At 37.7% G+C, this 15,463-nt stretch overlaps 1 protein-coding gene across 3 annotated transcripts in view; it reads right to left on the reverse strand.

The window, feature by feature from the left end:
• The window catches only part of LOC106073238 (nucleolar protein 4-like), a 116,224-nt gene that overhangs the window by 10,584 nt on the left and 90,177 nt on the right, over positions 1-15,463 (reverse strand). For all 3 annotated transcript variants that reach the window (XM_013233742.2, XM_013233744.2, XM_013233743.2), the window contains 4 exons: positions 10,690-10,883; positions 9,647-9,763; positions 6,089-6,292; positions 5,300-5,416 (listed from right to left, as the gene is read on the reverse strand). In XM_013233742.2, the coding sequence (XP_013089196.1) occupies positions 5,300-5,416; positions 6,089-6,292; positions 9,647-9,763; positions 10,690-10,883 (632 nt within the window). The remainder of the gene's footprint in view (positions 1-5,299; positions 5,417-6,088; positions 6,293-9,646; positions 9,764-10,689; positions 10,884-15,463) is intronic.

Raw genomic sequence — 15,463 nt, forward strand, 5'->3', positions numbered from 1 at the left:
AGTAAAACTACTTTGATGACGTCCATTTCAGAGACTTAACAATAATTCTTAGGTCTTGGGAACCTGATCTTTTCTTGGGTGTCATCAATAAGGGCAGCACCCCATATTTATCTTATCGTGTATGCGGCCGTCTGTACAGAATCGTTCGTTAGTTGGTCTTCTCTCACGTCCTAACATAGTTCTTCATACTTCATCTCCCCTCCCCTCTCCAGAGCACACGTATAATAATACAGTAAAGTTCCATTTCAGACCTTGTGATCTTATAGGGTTGATGATGCAAAGGTTATCTGCATCTGTGGCTGACGGCTAACGAGAGTGTAATGTGATCAGCACAACGACCAACCACCTTCACTTTCCCCCAACTCACGCCATGTACTCATCAGAGTTGGGTCCACTCAATGACGTTCTCAACATCCCACGTCTTCACTGAGATTCAAACCCGGTAGCCTCTCGGTTCAAAGGGCAAGCGCTTGAGCATTCAGAAAGGAAGTAAAAAAAAAGTAGGCACTAAATAAAAAAAGTCACCTACTGGATCCGCCCCGCCCCTTTTCGGGTAATAAATGAAGAAGTGGGAGAACGACATCTGGCCGCATTAAGAAGGGGTGGGGGGCCGGGGTAAATAGATTTGACTTGCAGAAAATAGACGACAACGCTGTCTACGAAATACAGTTTGAGAAGACACTTTCAATCAAAGTCCAGTATATAAAAATCAATGAGAAAACAAAGTGTTGCAATGTTGTACAATGTCTGATTGACTTCTTGCAACATCAACACTCTTGCTAAATACTGTCCAAGGAAAAGAGTTAAGCGGCTGCTAGTTAAAAATAAATGTTTCAACTAAAATTCTTTTTTTTTTTTTTGTTGTGCTAAGTTTTAAAAGACTTGAAACATTTCTAAAACAACTGGAAACAAAATGTCTCTTCAATCGATGTCAAGTCTGCAACTTATGACCAGGATGTAAACCTAAGAATGTATTTTTTCCTTCCCCCCCCCCCCCCAACAAAAAATTAAAGTTTTGTTTCAAGTGATTGTTCGTGACATTTTTTTATTAGTACATTCATTTCGTTTCACTCTTCTGTTTTATAAGAGAAGAAATATAAACCAGGTTCAGACCTTTCTCTCTTCAGCTATTCCCCCCCCCCCCTTTTTTTTTAAATGTTCTTTCTTGAATTCATTCTTCGGCTACCTGAAGAGGCTCGCCTGGGGTAAAGATAATGGGGGGAGGGGGGGAAAGAAATCGATAGAGCAGCCCCTATCGACAGTACGCCAGTGCCATTCGGGGGGATTCAGGGTTTGGATAATGCGCCCTAGGGGAACAGGGAGGAGGAGTAGGCCATAAGAGGGGAAAGAACACGGGAGGGGGGGGGGTTAAAGAAGAATAACAGAAACAAAGACAGGGGGAAGTAGAGGACAGCGGGGGGCGGAGAAAGAAGACGCACCGTTACTAACTGCAGAGAGCGCTCACCTATCCGGTCGATACCGGGCTCGCGCGCGAGAATTGTTGAGCATTGAACCAAGTGCGGGGGAGGTATGGATGAGCACTGGGTGGAATAAAAATTAGGTATTAGACTTTTTTTTTTTTTTGAAACAGGGAACAGAAGAGAAAAAGGGAGGCCACGCGACGAATGAAAACAATAGGAAGGGGGTCGGGGCGCATTGGGTGGAGGTAGGGAGCCAGGGAACAGAATAGGGAGCTTGAACAAAGGGTAAGGAAATAACTCAGAAGCACAGGTCGGGGGGAATGAATAGGTTAGCAGTGAATGAATAGAGGAGATGGACAGATGGACAGAAGGACGGACATGGTGATGAACAGGAAAAAGAAATACAACAGATAGGCCAAGGAAGTACAGAGGGAATTAGAATTGATGAAGAATTACTTGCTAGAAAACACAAAAGCAAGATCGAACCAAACGAATACATAATGTTGGTAATAAAGTTGGTATAATAGCCTACATTAAGTACTCAAATCGCGCGCGATCTCTCTCTCTCTCTCTCTCTCTCTATTTTGGTCTATCTCTGTCTTTCGCTTATATTTTTTTTGTTAAATATGTCCACTTAAATACACTGGTACATGTAGAACAGTTTGGCGAAAAAAAAATGCAAATGTAAAAAGGCTAAGAGTGAGAATTGATTCGAATGTTCTTCATGCACTTATGAAGCATCGCCCAAATGAACTTGACTGTTATGAAATCGAAACACTGATTTTGTTGTTCGATATTTTACATTCTAAGCCTATTTTGAATGAGGAAATTAATTGATTGATAACAGTGTTTGTAGTTTTGTTTTTCATGTATGTTAGCAGTGTGCTTTGTAGAAAAGTAATACATGTAGTTACTGTTTTCATTTGTGTAAATCTTTCATAAAATAGATCTATATAGATCACACACGTGGGCGTAGTATCTTTTGTGAGTATAAAAGCTGCATTGTACGCATATTAAAACATGCAATTTATGTCCCCCCCCCACCCCCACAAAAATGTCTCGATTCCATAAGAAAAAATCTTTAGCATTGAACTGATAGTATTGTACAAAGGCCTACATACTAGTAATGTACATATAGACCATTTCTGGACTCACAGAAAGGTATGGTCTAGACAGTATAGTACCGCACTTAATAATTATGTTCATAAAACTAATTTGTAAACATGTATTTCAAGGTGTACATAAAATAGTTTTTTTTATCAGGTCTTTTGGTAACGCTGAGATAAATGAGCTTCAACTATCCATTTATGAGTATCATGTTCAGATAGTGGTTCAGACGTTCAGATAGTGGTTCAGACGTTCAGTTCAGATAGTGGTCTGTGATGGTCTAGTCTCATCCTCGCTACGGCAGAAGTTGGCCCTGAGAGAAGGAAATCGATAGCTTACGTACACTCGTTTTGTGTGTACCCCGTCCCGGACTCAAGATCTATATTGCCCCCCCCCCCACGCCTCAGACACACACAATCACGCACACATACGTACACTTACCAACACATATTGGGGCACATTACCGCAAATATAGAGAAAGCCAGTCTCTGTGCTGTTATGAAAAAGCTCCGACAAATCCCGAATAGTAATGATTTCAAGTAATAGGCTACTATCAGAACACACAAAGAAATTAGATGCATACAAAGTGAATGAAGTTTCAACTGAATCTTTCACTCGAGAGTCGACAAACCAGTGTAGTTTTCATGACAGGAAATGTGTTTTTATTGAAAGCATTGTTTTTATAACATGAAAAAAATAGGAGATTCTAGTTAACAAACAGCGCTCCCCCAGACCCCCTTGCTGGCAAGGGCGAGGAGTCTACAATTTTTCCACTAAGTCCAGGAAGAACATATTCTAGGGTACAATAAACGTCTGCCAAAAGAATGAAGGGTCAGAATATAATAAAGATATACACACACACACACGCACGCACGCACGCACACACACACACACACATATACACACATACATATATATATATATATATATATATATATATATATATATATATATATATATATATATATATATATATATATATATATATATATATATTATATATATATATATACATGGCGGGAAGTGAGAAAAAAAACCCACCCCCACCCGAAAAAAATCCTGGCTACGCCCATGAAGTGTATACAATAACATTTATACATAAAACGCTGCGTTGATAGTTGTTGTTTTTCAAAACAAATTGTTAGTGGATTCTCTTATATTTATAAAAGTGTAAAAATTATTTATAGCTCATTGACTTTTGGACTCTAGGCATCCGAACCAACCACCTGAACTGACGGACTAAACCCAGAGAAGGTTAGCTAGAGCATTCTACTCCTCTGTTGACAATAGGACATCAAGCAGCAGCATCTAGCATGTGAAATCTAGGCCTGGTTCCAAGGCTCAGCACTCATTATAATGGACTGCTTGAGCTATACGGCGGCCCTTAAGGTTGAACGTTCTGTGCAATTTAGAGCACTATTGAGCAAACTGATCATGCACTGCAATCCCAGACTAGCTCTTGATGCCTTCACTCTACTCTGCCATTGAATGTAACTGGTAGTGTGGGAGAGGATGGGGCTTAAAGTGTCATAATCTCTCAATTTAAACACTTTTCATGTCGCCAGATACTATCTCAACTAATGTGAAGAAGTCACCGACACTGCACATCTTACACAGGATGTAGACATACAACATAGAGAAGAAACAGCTCACCTGTCAGATATGCAACATAGAGGAGAAACAGCTCACCTGTCAGATATACAACATAGAGGAGAAACAGCTCACCTGTCAGATATACAACATAGAGGAGAAACAGCTCACCTGTCAGATATACAACATAGAGGAGAAACAGCTCACCTGTCAGATATACAACATAGACAGGAAACAGCTCACCTGTCAGATATACAACATAGAGGAGAAACAGCTCACCTGTCAGATATACAACATAGAGGAGAAACAGCTCACCTGTCAGATATACAACATAGAGGAGAAACAGCTCACCTGTCAGATATACAACATAGAGGAGAAACAGCTCACCTGTCAGATATACAACATAGAGGAGAAACAGCTCACCTGTCAGATATACAACATAGAGGAGAAACAGCTCACATGTCAGATATACAACATAGAGGAGAAACAGCTCACCTGTCAGATATACACATAGACAGGAAACAGCTCACCTGTCAGATATACAACATAGACAGGAAACAGCTCACCTGTCAGATATACAACATAGAGGAGAAACAGCTCACCTGTCAGATATACAACATAGAGGAGAAACAGCTCACCTGTCAGATATACACATAGACAGGAAACAGCTCACCTGTCAGATATACACATAGACAGGAAACAGCTCACCTGTCAGATATACACATAGACAGGAAACAGCTCACCTGTCAGATATACACATAGACAGGAAACAGCTCACCTGTCAGATATACAACATAGAGAGGAAACAGCTCACCTGTCAGATATACACATAGACAGGAAACAGCTCACCTGTCAGATATACACATAGACAGGAAACAGCTCACCTGTCAGATATACACATAGACAGGAAACAGCTCACCTGTCAGATATACACATAGACAGGAAACAGCTCACCTGTCAGATATACACATAGACAGGAAACAGCTCACCTGTCAGATATACACATAGACAGGAAACAGCTCACCTGTCAGATATACAACATAGACAGGAAACAGCTCACCTGTCAGATATACACATAGACAGGAAACAGCTCACCTGTCAGATATACACATAGACAGGAAACAGCTCACCTGTCAGATATACACATACTATGGAAGACGTTTTTTTAGTGTTTCACTCACCGGAAGTGGCTCAAGTCCAAGTCTCATGCGTTTTGCGTTGAGGCTTTCATTTTCACAAGCGGTGGCAAGGAGGCTTTCAGCAGCAGCAGACGTTAGATGTGGAGGGGTTGGTCTTAGCTGATGAATAGAGGAACATGCCACAAAGTCAGCCTAATCCTTTAGTATTATAAAGATAACTGATATTAGTCGAGGGCAATTTCAAGAGGTGGTCGTTGTGTTGGCCTTGTGACATCCTCATTAGCATCGTGAATAATTTAACATTATGTACATATTCCCAAGTTCACATCTCTCTCTCTCTCTCTTTTTAAGGTTCAGTGACAATGCTTAGGTCATGTAAAATTAGGTTACGTGCAGTTAGAAAATGGAAATAATAAATTATTATTTTCTCAAATCATCTAGATCTATTATTCACGCTATTTAAAACAAGGTATCTAGATGTAGCTTAATTTGGCTGTTGAAAAAAAAAAGTCTAGAGTTTATAGACTTGAAATCTTTCATAAGGGTGAAGAGGACGTCCAGTTTGATGAATGATAGATTAATATCGTCTACAATGGGCACCATCTATATATATAATTCTCTTCGTGGCCAAACCATGACGGACACCATGATTAAAAAGTCATGGAAAGATAACTCTTTTATTTCTGCAATCAGACTAGAGTTAACTTTCGCTGACAGAGAGCGAGGATCAGAAAAAAAAAAAAGAGGTGGGGGCGTATGCTACGCCTCGGGTCGGCTCCTTATTTTTTAAATTAAAAAATTCAGACTGGTCATTTTAGTCTCCAAACTTACCGGTTCCCAACCGTTGTGTTCTTTAGACCGGCGCATGCGTCGACAGGACTTTAAATAGGTCCGTATCCTCTTTCGTGACCGTTCGTGGAACTCTGGGAACTGTCTATCACAAGCTTCTAGAATGGCCTGAATCTTATCTTTAGGCTGTTTCGATATGGGAACCATTCGGTCCAAGTTTTCATCCACAAATAATCTAACAAACATCTGCAGTGGATAGATAGGTAAGAAAGTCATTTAGTTCAACTTAAAATTAATTGCATTTAAACAATTATTCACATGAATAAGTTTGTACTATAAACATAAAATATATAAAACATTGTAAAAAAAAAAAAATTAATTATTGACATGTTTCATTCATTTATATAAACACGGCCATCTTTGAAAAAAACAACATTGTGCTGTTTCTAGCTCACTGAACAGTCATTTTGCTCCCCCCAGCAATACCCACAGCAATACCCACAGCAATACCCACAGCAATACCCACAGTTGACTGATATTCATTTGTACTTCTTACCCAGCAACATTGATAATGTGAATATCTACTAGTGGTGTTCTTTATCTTTACTAGAGGTGTTCTTTATCATTACTCGATGTGTTCTTTATCGTTACTAGAGGTGTTCTTTATCATTACTAGAGGTGTTCTTTAACGTTACTAGAGGTGTTCTATATCATTACTCGATGTGTTCTTTATCGTTACTAGAGGTGTTCTTTATCATTACTCGATGTGTTCTTTATGTTTACTCGATGTGTTCTTTAACTTTACTAGAGGTGTTCTTTATCATTACTAGAGGTGTTCTTTATCTTTACTAGAGGTGTTCTTTATCTTTACTAGAGGTGTTCTTTATCTTTAGTAGAGGTGTTCTTTATCTTTACTAGAGGTGTTCTTTCTCTTTACTAGAGGTGTTCTTTATCTTTACTAGAGGTGTTCTTTATCTTTACTAGAGGTGTTCTTTATCTTTAGTAGAGGTGTTCTTTAACTTTACTAGAGGTGTTCTTTAGCTTTACTAGAGGTGTTCTTTATCTTTACTAGAGGTGTTCTTTAACTTTACTTGTGGTGTTCTTTATCTTTACTAGAGGTGTTCTTTCTCTTTACTAGAGGTGTTCTTTCTCTTTACTAGAGGTGTTCTTTATCTTTACTAGAGGTGTTCTTTAACTTTACTAGAGGTGTTCTTTAACTTTACTTGTGGTGTTCTTTATCTTTACTAGAGGTGTTCTTTATCTTTAGTAGAGGTGTTCTTTATCATGACTCGATGTGTTCTTTACGTTTACTCGATGTGTTCTTTAACTTTACTAGAGGTGTTCTTTAACTTTACTAGAGGTGTTCTTTATCTTTAGTAGAGGTGTTCTTTATCTTTACTAGAGGTGTTCTTTATCTTTACTAGAGGTGTTCTTTATCTTTACTAGAGGTGTTCTTTATCTTTAGTAGAGGTTTTCTTTATCTTTACTAGAGGTGTTCTTTCTCTTTACTAGAGGTGTTCTTTATCTTTACTAGAGGTGTTCTTTATCTTTACTAGAGGTGTTCTTTATCTTTACTAGAGGTGTTCTTTATCTTTACTTGAGGTGTTCTTTATCTTTAGTAGAGGTGTTCTTTAACTTTACTTGTGGTGTTCTTTATCTTTACTAGATGTGTTCTTTATCTTTACTAGAGGTGTTCTTTATCTTTACTAGAGGTGTTCTTTATCTTTACTAGAGGTGTTCTTTCTCTTTACTAGAGGTGTTCTTTATCTTTACTAGAGGTGTTCTTTAACTTTACTAGAGGTGTTCTTTAACTTTACTTGTGGTGTTCTTTATCTTTACTAGAGGTGTTCTTTATCTTTAGTAGAGGTGTTCTTTATCTTTACTAGAGGTGTTCTTTAACTTTACTACAGGTGTTCTTTATTTTTACTAGAGGTGTTCTTTATCTTTACTAGAGGTGTTCTTTATCTTTAGTAGAGGTGTTCTTTAACTTTACTAGAGGTGTTCTTTCTCTTAACTAGAGGTGTTCTTTATCTTTACTAGAGGTGTTCTTTATCTTTACTAGAGGTGTTCTTTATCTTTACTAGAGGTGTTCTTTAACTTTACTAGAGGTGTTCTTTCTCTTTACTAGAGGTGTTCTTTATCTTTACTAGAGGTGTTCTTTATCTTTAGTAGAGGTGTTCTTTAACTTTACTAGAGGTGTTCTTTAACTTTACTAGAGGTGTTCTTTAATTTTACTAGAGGTGTTCTTTCTCTTTACTAGAGGTGTTCTTTATCTTTACTAGAGGTGTTCTTTATCTTTAGTAGAAGTGTTCTTTATCTTTAATAAAGGTGTTCTTTAACTTTACTAGAGGTGTTCTTTATCTTTAATAAAGGTGTTCTTTAACTTTACTAGAGGTGTTCTTTATCTTTAATAAAGGTGTTCTTTAACTTTACTAGAGGTGTTCTTTATCTTTAATAAAGGTGTTCTTTAACTTCACTAGAGGTGTTCTTTAACTTTACTAGAGGTGTTCTTTAACTTTACTAGAGGTGTTCTTTAACTTTACTTGTGGTGTTCTTTAACTTTACTAGAGGTTTTCTTTAACTTTACTTGTGGTGTTCTTTAACTTTACTAGAGGTGTTCTTTCTCTTTACTAGATATGTTCTTTCACTTTACTAGAGGTGTTCTTTATCTTTAATAAAGGTGTTCTTTAACTTCACTAGAGGTGTTCTTTAACTTTACTAGAGGTGTTCTTTAACTTTACTAGAGGTGTTCTTTAACTTTACTTGTGGTGTTCTTTAACTTTACTAGAGGTGTTCTTTAACTTTACTAGAGGTGTTCTTTAACTTTATTAGAGGTGTTCTTTAACTTTACTAGTGGTGTTCTTTAACTTTACTAGAGGTGTTCTTTCTCTTTACTAGATATGTTCTTTAACTTTACTAGAGGTGTTCTTTCTCTTTACTAGAGGTGTTCTTTAACTTTACTAGAGGTGTTCTTTAACTTACTAGAGGTGTTCTTTATCTTTACTAGAAATGTTCTTTATCTGTACTTACTTTATATCTTGACTAGAGGTGCTAAAGATGTTCTTTATGGCATGAAATGTTTATTTTGTTTTAATCATGCATTGATTAGGTCCAACTACATTGTAAATTTTTACGATAAATTTCTATCGCACAGTATTCTTTAGTTTTCAATTTTTAAGATGATGCTTACAATAGTTTTAGCGATAAACTACAATAACATAGGTAAATAAAGATCCGTAATGAGAAATGTGAGGCACTTTAACGTAACCTCAAGAAAAACTAAGAAAATAAAACTAGGAATTCAGGGAAGATTTGGATCTAAATTGATCAACTAAACAATGTCAAGGACACTATATTGAAAGAACACTGTTGCCAAAAGTTCAGGGTTTTTCTATAACCGGATGTTTTTTCTCAATCTAGTTTGTCCTTGTAATATCCCCCCTCCAACACACACACACACTATAAAGAGCTGAGATTAAGTACAAAAGTTACGTTGGGAAGACTAGAGGGACTGCACCTATCCTGTAACCCCCAGCCCACTTTCCCACCAAGATAGGCTGATATATTGACTGATAACAAAACATAATAACGAGTACTCACGTTGAAGGCTTTTAATCTTTCTGGGTCAATGTCATGGCCGACTGGGATTTTCTCATCGTCATCATTATCATCGTCGTCATCATCATCTTTACCTTCACTTGTTTTAGTCATAGCACTCTGGAATAGGACATTGGTGTCAGCAGTGCATCACAATCTAGCTCTATCTACATACCTAAGACTATCTAGGCTAGAGACTACACTAGACTAGGACTAGCTAGAGACTAAGCTATGCTAGAGCCATATATTTGATGGTGCATCTCTTTGGGTTTTTTTTTTGGGGGGGGGGTTTGCTTTCGGACGTTTTCTTGTACATATTACAAGTCTGACAGATCTACATTTATGTAAGGCTTTGTTTTTATATTAAACTATTTTAGCCAGAATTAGTCTACGTTATATCGAAGACCTAGAGCGACCCTGAAATTAGAATTTTGCTAGCATTTAATTTGATCACGCCCAGTGGGGTAGCTGAAGGGGGGAGGGGGATAATTTGAAAATACCCCCGAACCACTACTTGAGAGGGGCCCCCAAATGAGTGTTCGAAATTTATTTTTGCATTAAATATTAAGCCATTATCTCATTGTATGATGTCGCATGTCAAAATGCAGGCCCCCACCCTAAGAGGTGAAGTCCCCCCCCGGGCCCCCAAATGATGGCAAATTCTTAGCTACACCACTGATCACTCCTGACGAAGATTGAATAGCTCTAAACGATACATAGTCATTCAGCATTAATTGTAAAGTTGAAGCCATTTATTTTGGATTCAACAAAATGACGTTCTCTGGCTAGTCATTAGAACTAGAACATTGGAACTAAAGTCGAGAAGTAGTGGGCTTTGGAGGGAGGAGAGTTAAAGGTTTAGTTCATCTTTCACATTGTTCTAAGGACTTAAAAATAATTGTTAATACTTGAAAACAAACATGCAGTTGATCTGTTACTATTCGTTGATTTAAATTCCTGTTCGAATCTATTTGTTTTGCCCTGTGCCTATCAATGTAGACCTAGACTCTACAGACCTAGGATCTACAGACCTAGACTCTACTTACGTCACCACTCTCACTACTGGCTCGACGTTTTCTCTCGGGATGACCTTTGCTCACTTCCAAAATTTTTCCCGGGACAGGGGAGTTCTTCCTGGACACCACTTCCTCAACTGGAGACTCGCTGACTCTTGTATCTGCTTCCATTGGCTGAGGGGATGCCCTTTTGGCGGATGTCATAGTCTCAGATAACGATGAGTCTGTAGGAAATATGCAGAGAAAACAAGAATTAGAGTTCAGTCTAAAAAAAAATGGTTTATTTCAATCAAATTAGATTGGCTCAAGCAAATTATGAAGTGCAGAATACTAGATGCACATAAATACACATTAATTCCATTATGCAAGAAGATTTAAAGATGACACTTAAATTTTCAATGTTAATTATTTATGATCTGACACATCTGTACTATAATAAGAATGAATTGAAGCCAATTGTAAAGTTTCACGCCCAAAGCACATCCCATATGTCCAGCCCATTCCTTATCATAACGTTATCAAGCAATATCATAAACATATCATTCCAAAAGCATACCAATACCCTAACCATATCACGCCTACATCAGGCCCATATTATTTCCATATCATTACCATACAATACTCATATCACAACTATATCGTGCCCATATCGTTATTATATCATGCCTAAATCATTATCATATCATTTTAAACTCATGTCATTCCGATATCAATGACCATATTATGCTTACATCGTGACTTGTTTTCATCAACGTACATTCTGATATCATTGACTATATTATACTTATTTTACGTATTTATCATAAACTGCAATCAATACTTTTAAACTACTTATGAATAAATTTAAAGCAACAAAAAACCCCAAATTCCGGTTGAACTAAAGTATGCTATTAAACGACGAGTTGGATCACAGACTTTTTTGTTTTTTGTTCAACTATCTTGTTCATGACCAAAAAAAAATAAATGTCTTATTATAATTAATATTAGATTACTAATGTTCAATGTTATTGACAAAATAGAATTTAGAGCGAGAAGAAGAATATACTTTATTGTAAGCCAACAGGGTGGCCCCCCTCTCCTCAGAACTAATATCTAACCACAAGGTGGCCCCCCTCTCCTCAGTTAGAACTAATATCTAACCACAAGGTGGCCCCCCTCTCCTCAGTTAGAACTAATATCTAACCACAAGGTGGCCCCCCTCTCCTCAGTTAGAACTAATATCTAACCACAAGGTGGCCATCCTCTCTCCTCAGTTAGAACTAATATCTAACCACAAGGTGGCCCCCTCTCCTCAGTTAGAACTAATATCTAACCACAAGATGCCCCCCCCCCTCTCCTCAGTTAGAACTAATATCTAACCACAAGGTGGCCCCCCTCTCCTCAGTTAGAACTAATATCTAACCACAAGGTGGCCCCCCTCTCCTCAGTTAGAACTAATATCTAACCACAAGATGGCCCCCCTCTCCTCAGAACTAATATCTAACCACAAGGTGGGCCCCCCCCTCTCCTCAGTTAGAACTAATATCTAACCACAAGATGGCCCCCCTCTCCTCAGAACTAATATCTAACCACAAGGTGGGCCCCCCCCTCTCCTCAGTTAGAACTAATATCTAACCACAAGGTGGTCCCCCTCTCCTCAGAACTAATATCTAACCACAAGGTGGCCCCCTCTCCTCAGTTAGAACTAATATCTAACCACAAGGTGCCCCCCTCTCCTCAGTTAAAACTAATATCTAACCACAAGGTGGCCCCCCTCTCCTCAGTTAGAACTAATATCTAACCACAAGGTGCCCCCCTCTCCTCAGTTAAAACTAATATCTAACCACAAGGTGGCCCCCCTCTCCTCAGAACTAATATCTAACCACAAGGTGGGCCCCCCCCCCTCTCCTCAGTTAGAACTAATATCTAACCACAAGGTGGCCCCCCTCTCCTCAGAACTAATATCTAACCACAAGGTAGCACCAAAATATAATAAAAAGAAATATCTTTCAATAACACTATGGTAATTGTGAGCTTTCGTTATTTTCTACGATTATTAATGATTACTACTAGCTACTTCTACAACTACTAGCTAGGTAAAGCGTTTTTTTTTTAAATATAGTTGAGCAATGTACGAAAAAGACATACAAAAAGTCATTGTTTCTAACATGGAATACAATAGTGCATTAAACTCCCTCCACCAGGACAAGATTACTCTTATAAGTGGAGCTCAGAGATAACACATGATGACATCAACAAAACTGATAAGATTATTTCCCTTTAAAGTAATCTAAACTTTTAAAAAAAAAGTGTAAGGTTTAGTCTACTGACAGTCTGACACTTACTATGGAAGACAAAGTTTGGTATATAGAAATATATTATTCTGAACTGATAAGTGTTTGACTGATAATTTTCAATTAAACGCTCTTGACAAGTTAGTGTTAAAATCTTCAGTTTTAAAATAACATCTGTATATATAATTCTCTTCATGGCTCAACAGTTTGGACACCACGTAAAGGAAAGATCACTCTTTTATTTCTAAAAGTTGGACTAGAGTTACCTTACGAAAAAAAGAGGGGGGGGGGAGAACAAGTTTTATTCACCGGTCACAAAATAGCAGGGCTGCTGGACTTAACCGTTGGGACCAAGAAGTCATGGAAAGATCACTCATTTAGTTATTTCTACCCCACGTAGTTTTAGCGGCGAAAAATAAACGGGGGGGGGGGGGGGTAGAAAACAAGTAATCTACTCTGTATTCACCCGTCACTAAATAACAGGGCCGGAGTCAACCGTTTTGAGGCCATATGCGAAACGGATTTCGCGGGGCCAAGTTTGGGTAGGGATACGGATAATAAGTGAAAATTAAGAGTTTATATTAGAAAATAAATTCGTCAATGCATTTTATTCATTCTTTACTACGTACAGAACTACTTTACGAGCCCTGCGTGTAGCGAAGTCATACAGTATATCGTAAAGTTATATTTCCTACATAGATCACGCTCAATAGCAAGAATTACCAAATGTTTCAATCTATCTAAACGAAAATTGTTGACCTCAAGTAATTCTTCATTAGTTTGAGGCGCGAGAAGCTTCTTTTACTAGAGTCCACAATTACGGGTATTGCATAATGCGTTGTTTTTTTTAATCGAGCGTACGATTGGCGTATTCCATATTGAATTTATATGAGTTTTCAAAGATTTTAATAATTTCCGGAGATTTACAGGACTTTCGTATAGTTTGTAATTTCAGCAGATTTCCTGGAGCTCCTGGTAAATCGACAAGAGGCCGCGGGAATAAAAAATCTGTTATACGTTATAAAATGGTTTAATTTAATAAACTATACACCTATAATTAGTGCGGGTCCTATGACATTGCGGGGCATACTGCGGTCGCCTTAGGTTGCAGTCGCCTAAACCCGACCCTGCAAAATAGCGGCGTATGCTACGCCGCCGGTCGACTAGTGTTAAATAAAAAAGAAGAAACCAACTGAAGAAACTGATCATTTACTTTTACTGCTGACAAAAAGAACTAGAGAGTGACTCTAATTGATTAATACCTTAATGCTAACAACAACAGGCGCGAAATTCAAAAAGAACTTGAAAATCAACTTTAAGATACGATAGTCTGCTACATGTATTTCATTTTCATTCGTTTTCATTTCTGCATGTTTTTATGATGTCTTTGATTTCAGGAAACCTAACCAGGATAAGAAATCTGACCAAATACCAGATCGCCTAACGTCAGTCACAGCGGTAGTATTTTGTTGAAGACGTGACTGTGTGTGATTGTTTATGATTGGTTGTGATTTAATTGTTGATTGTATCTTATTATTTGTGACTCTGTATGTGTTTGTTGGTGATTGGTTGTGATTGTACGTGGCTGGAAAGAAATATTATAATCATAGCATACAATTGATATTTATAGAGTAGTATGCTCAAAGTTGTCAACTAGAAAATGCTTAAAATAAAAATAATATTCAGACATTTATTCTCCAACGGAATACAGTTTACATTTATCAGTACGAATAACATAACAAAGTTCCCCTTTCAATACTTGCCATTTATAGGGCAGATGATATAAAGGTTTCTGTTTCTGTGGTCCTCGATTAAAGAGGGTTTTATGTGACAAAGAGAGATAGGCAAAGAGAGAGAAATAGAAAGAAAGAGAAAGAGAGAGAGAGAAAGAAAGAGAAACAAAGAAAGATTAAAAGATAGATTGATTGATAACTTTTCCCCAATGTCAGGTACCCATTAGAGCTGGGCCTTAGGATCCCAACTAATTAAAAGTATCTCTCAATAGCACATGTGTACTTCCACTTTTGTTTTGTCTCGCGCAAAGTATTTTCCACATCTTTCTCTCTAATGAAACCTGATCCTGAAAACACGTCAAGCTGAAAACAAACGACTTTGTTAACCTTAGAAAATGTAAAAATGTGCATAATGTGTGCATAGAAATGTAATCAAATGTAGCCAATACTAGCCACAGAAGAGTCACGTGTCCATGTTGATTGTGTTGTGTAGTAAAAGAAGGGAAGAAACTCCGGAGACGGATATAGAGAGTTCTTCAACTTAATGATTGTACACACATTACTTAATGGCATTGCGTTTGTCGAACTGGAGATAAAAAAAGGAAGTATATCCTCAAGTATACACCCTACTTTACTAGCTTTAGATCTTTTACCAGGAAAGTGTTAAACAGAGTGACAGCGGAGTAAAAATCGAATTATTGGTAGATCCCAAGGGAAAGAACCCATTATGTAGTGCTCATTATTTGATATGCAGACATTTCATTAGCGATGGTCAACTGATGTCATTGCAAAGCGAGT

Source organism: Biomphalaria glabrata, chromosome 5 (genome assembly GCF_947242115.1).
Source record: "Biomphalaria glabrata chromosome 5, xgBioGlab47.1, whole genome shotgun sequence".
Taxonomy (NCBI): Eukaryota; Metazoa; Mollusca; class Gastropoda; family Planorbidae; genus Biomphalaria; species Biomphalaria glabrata.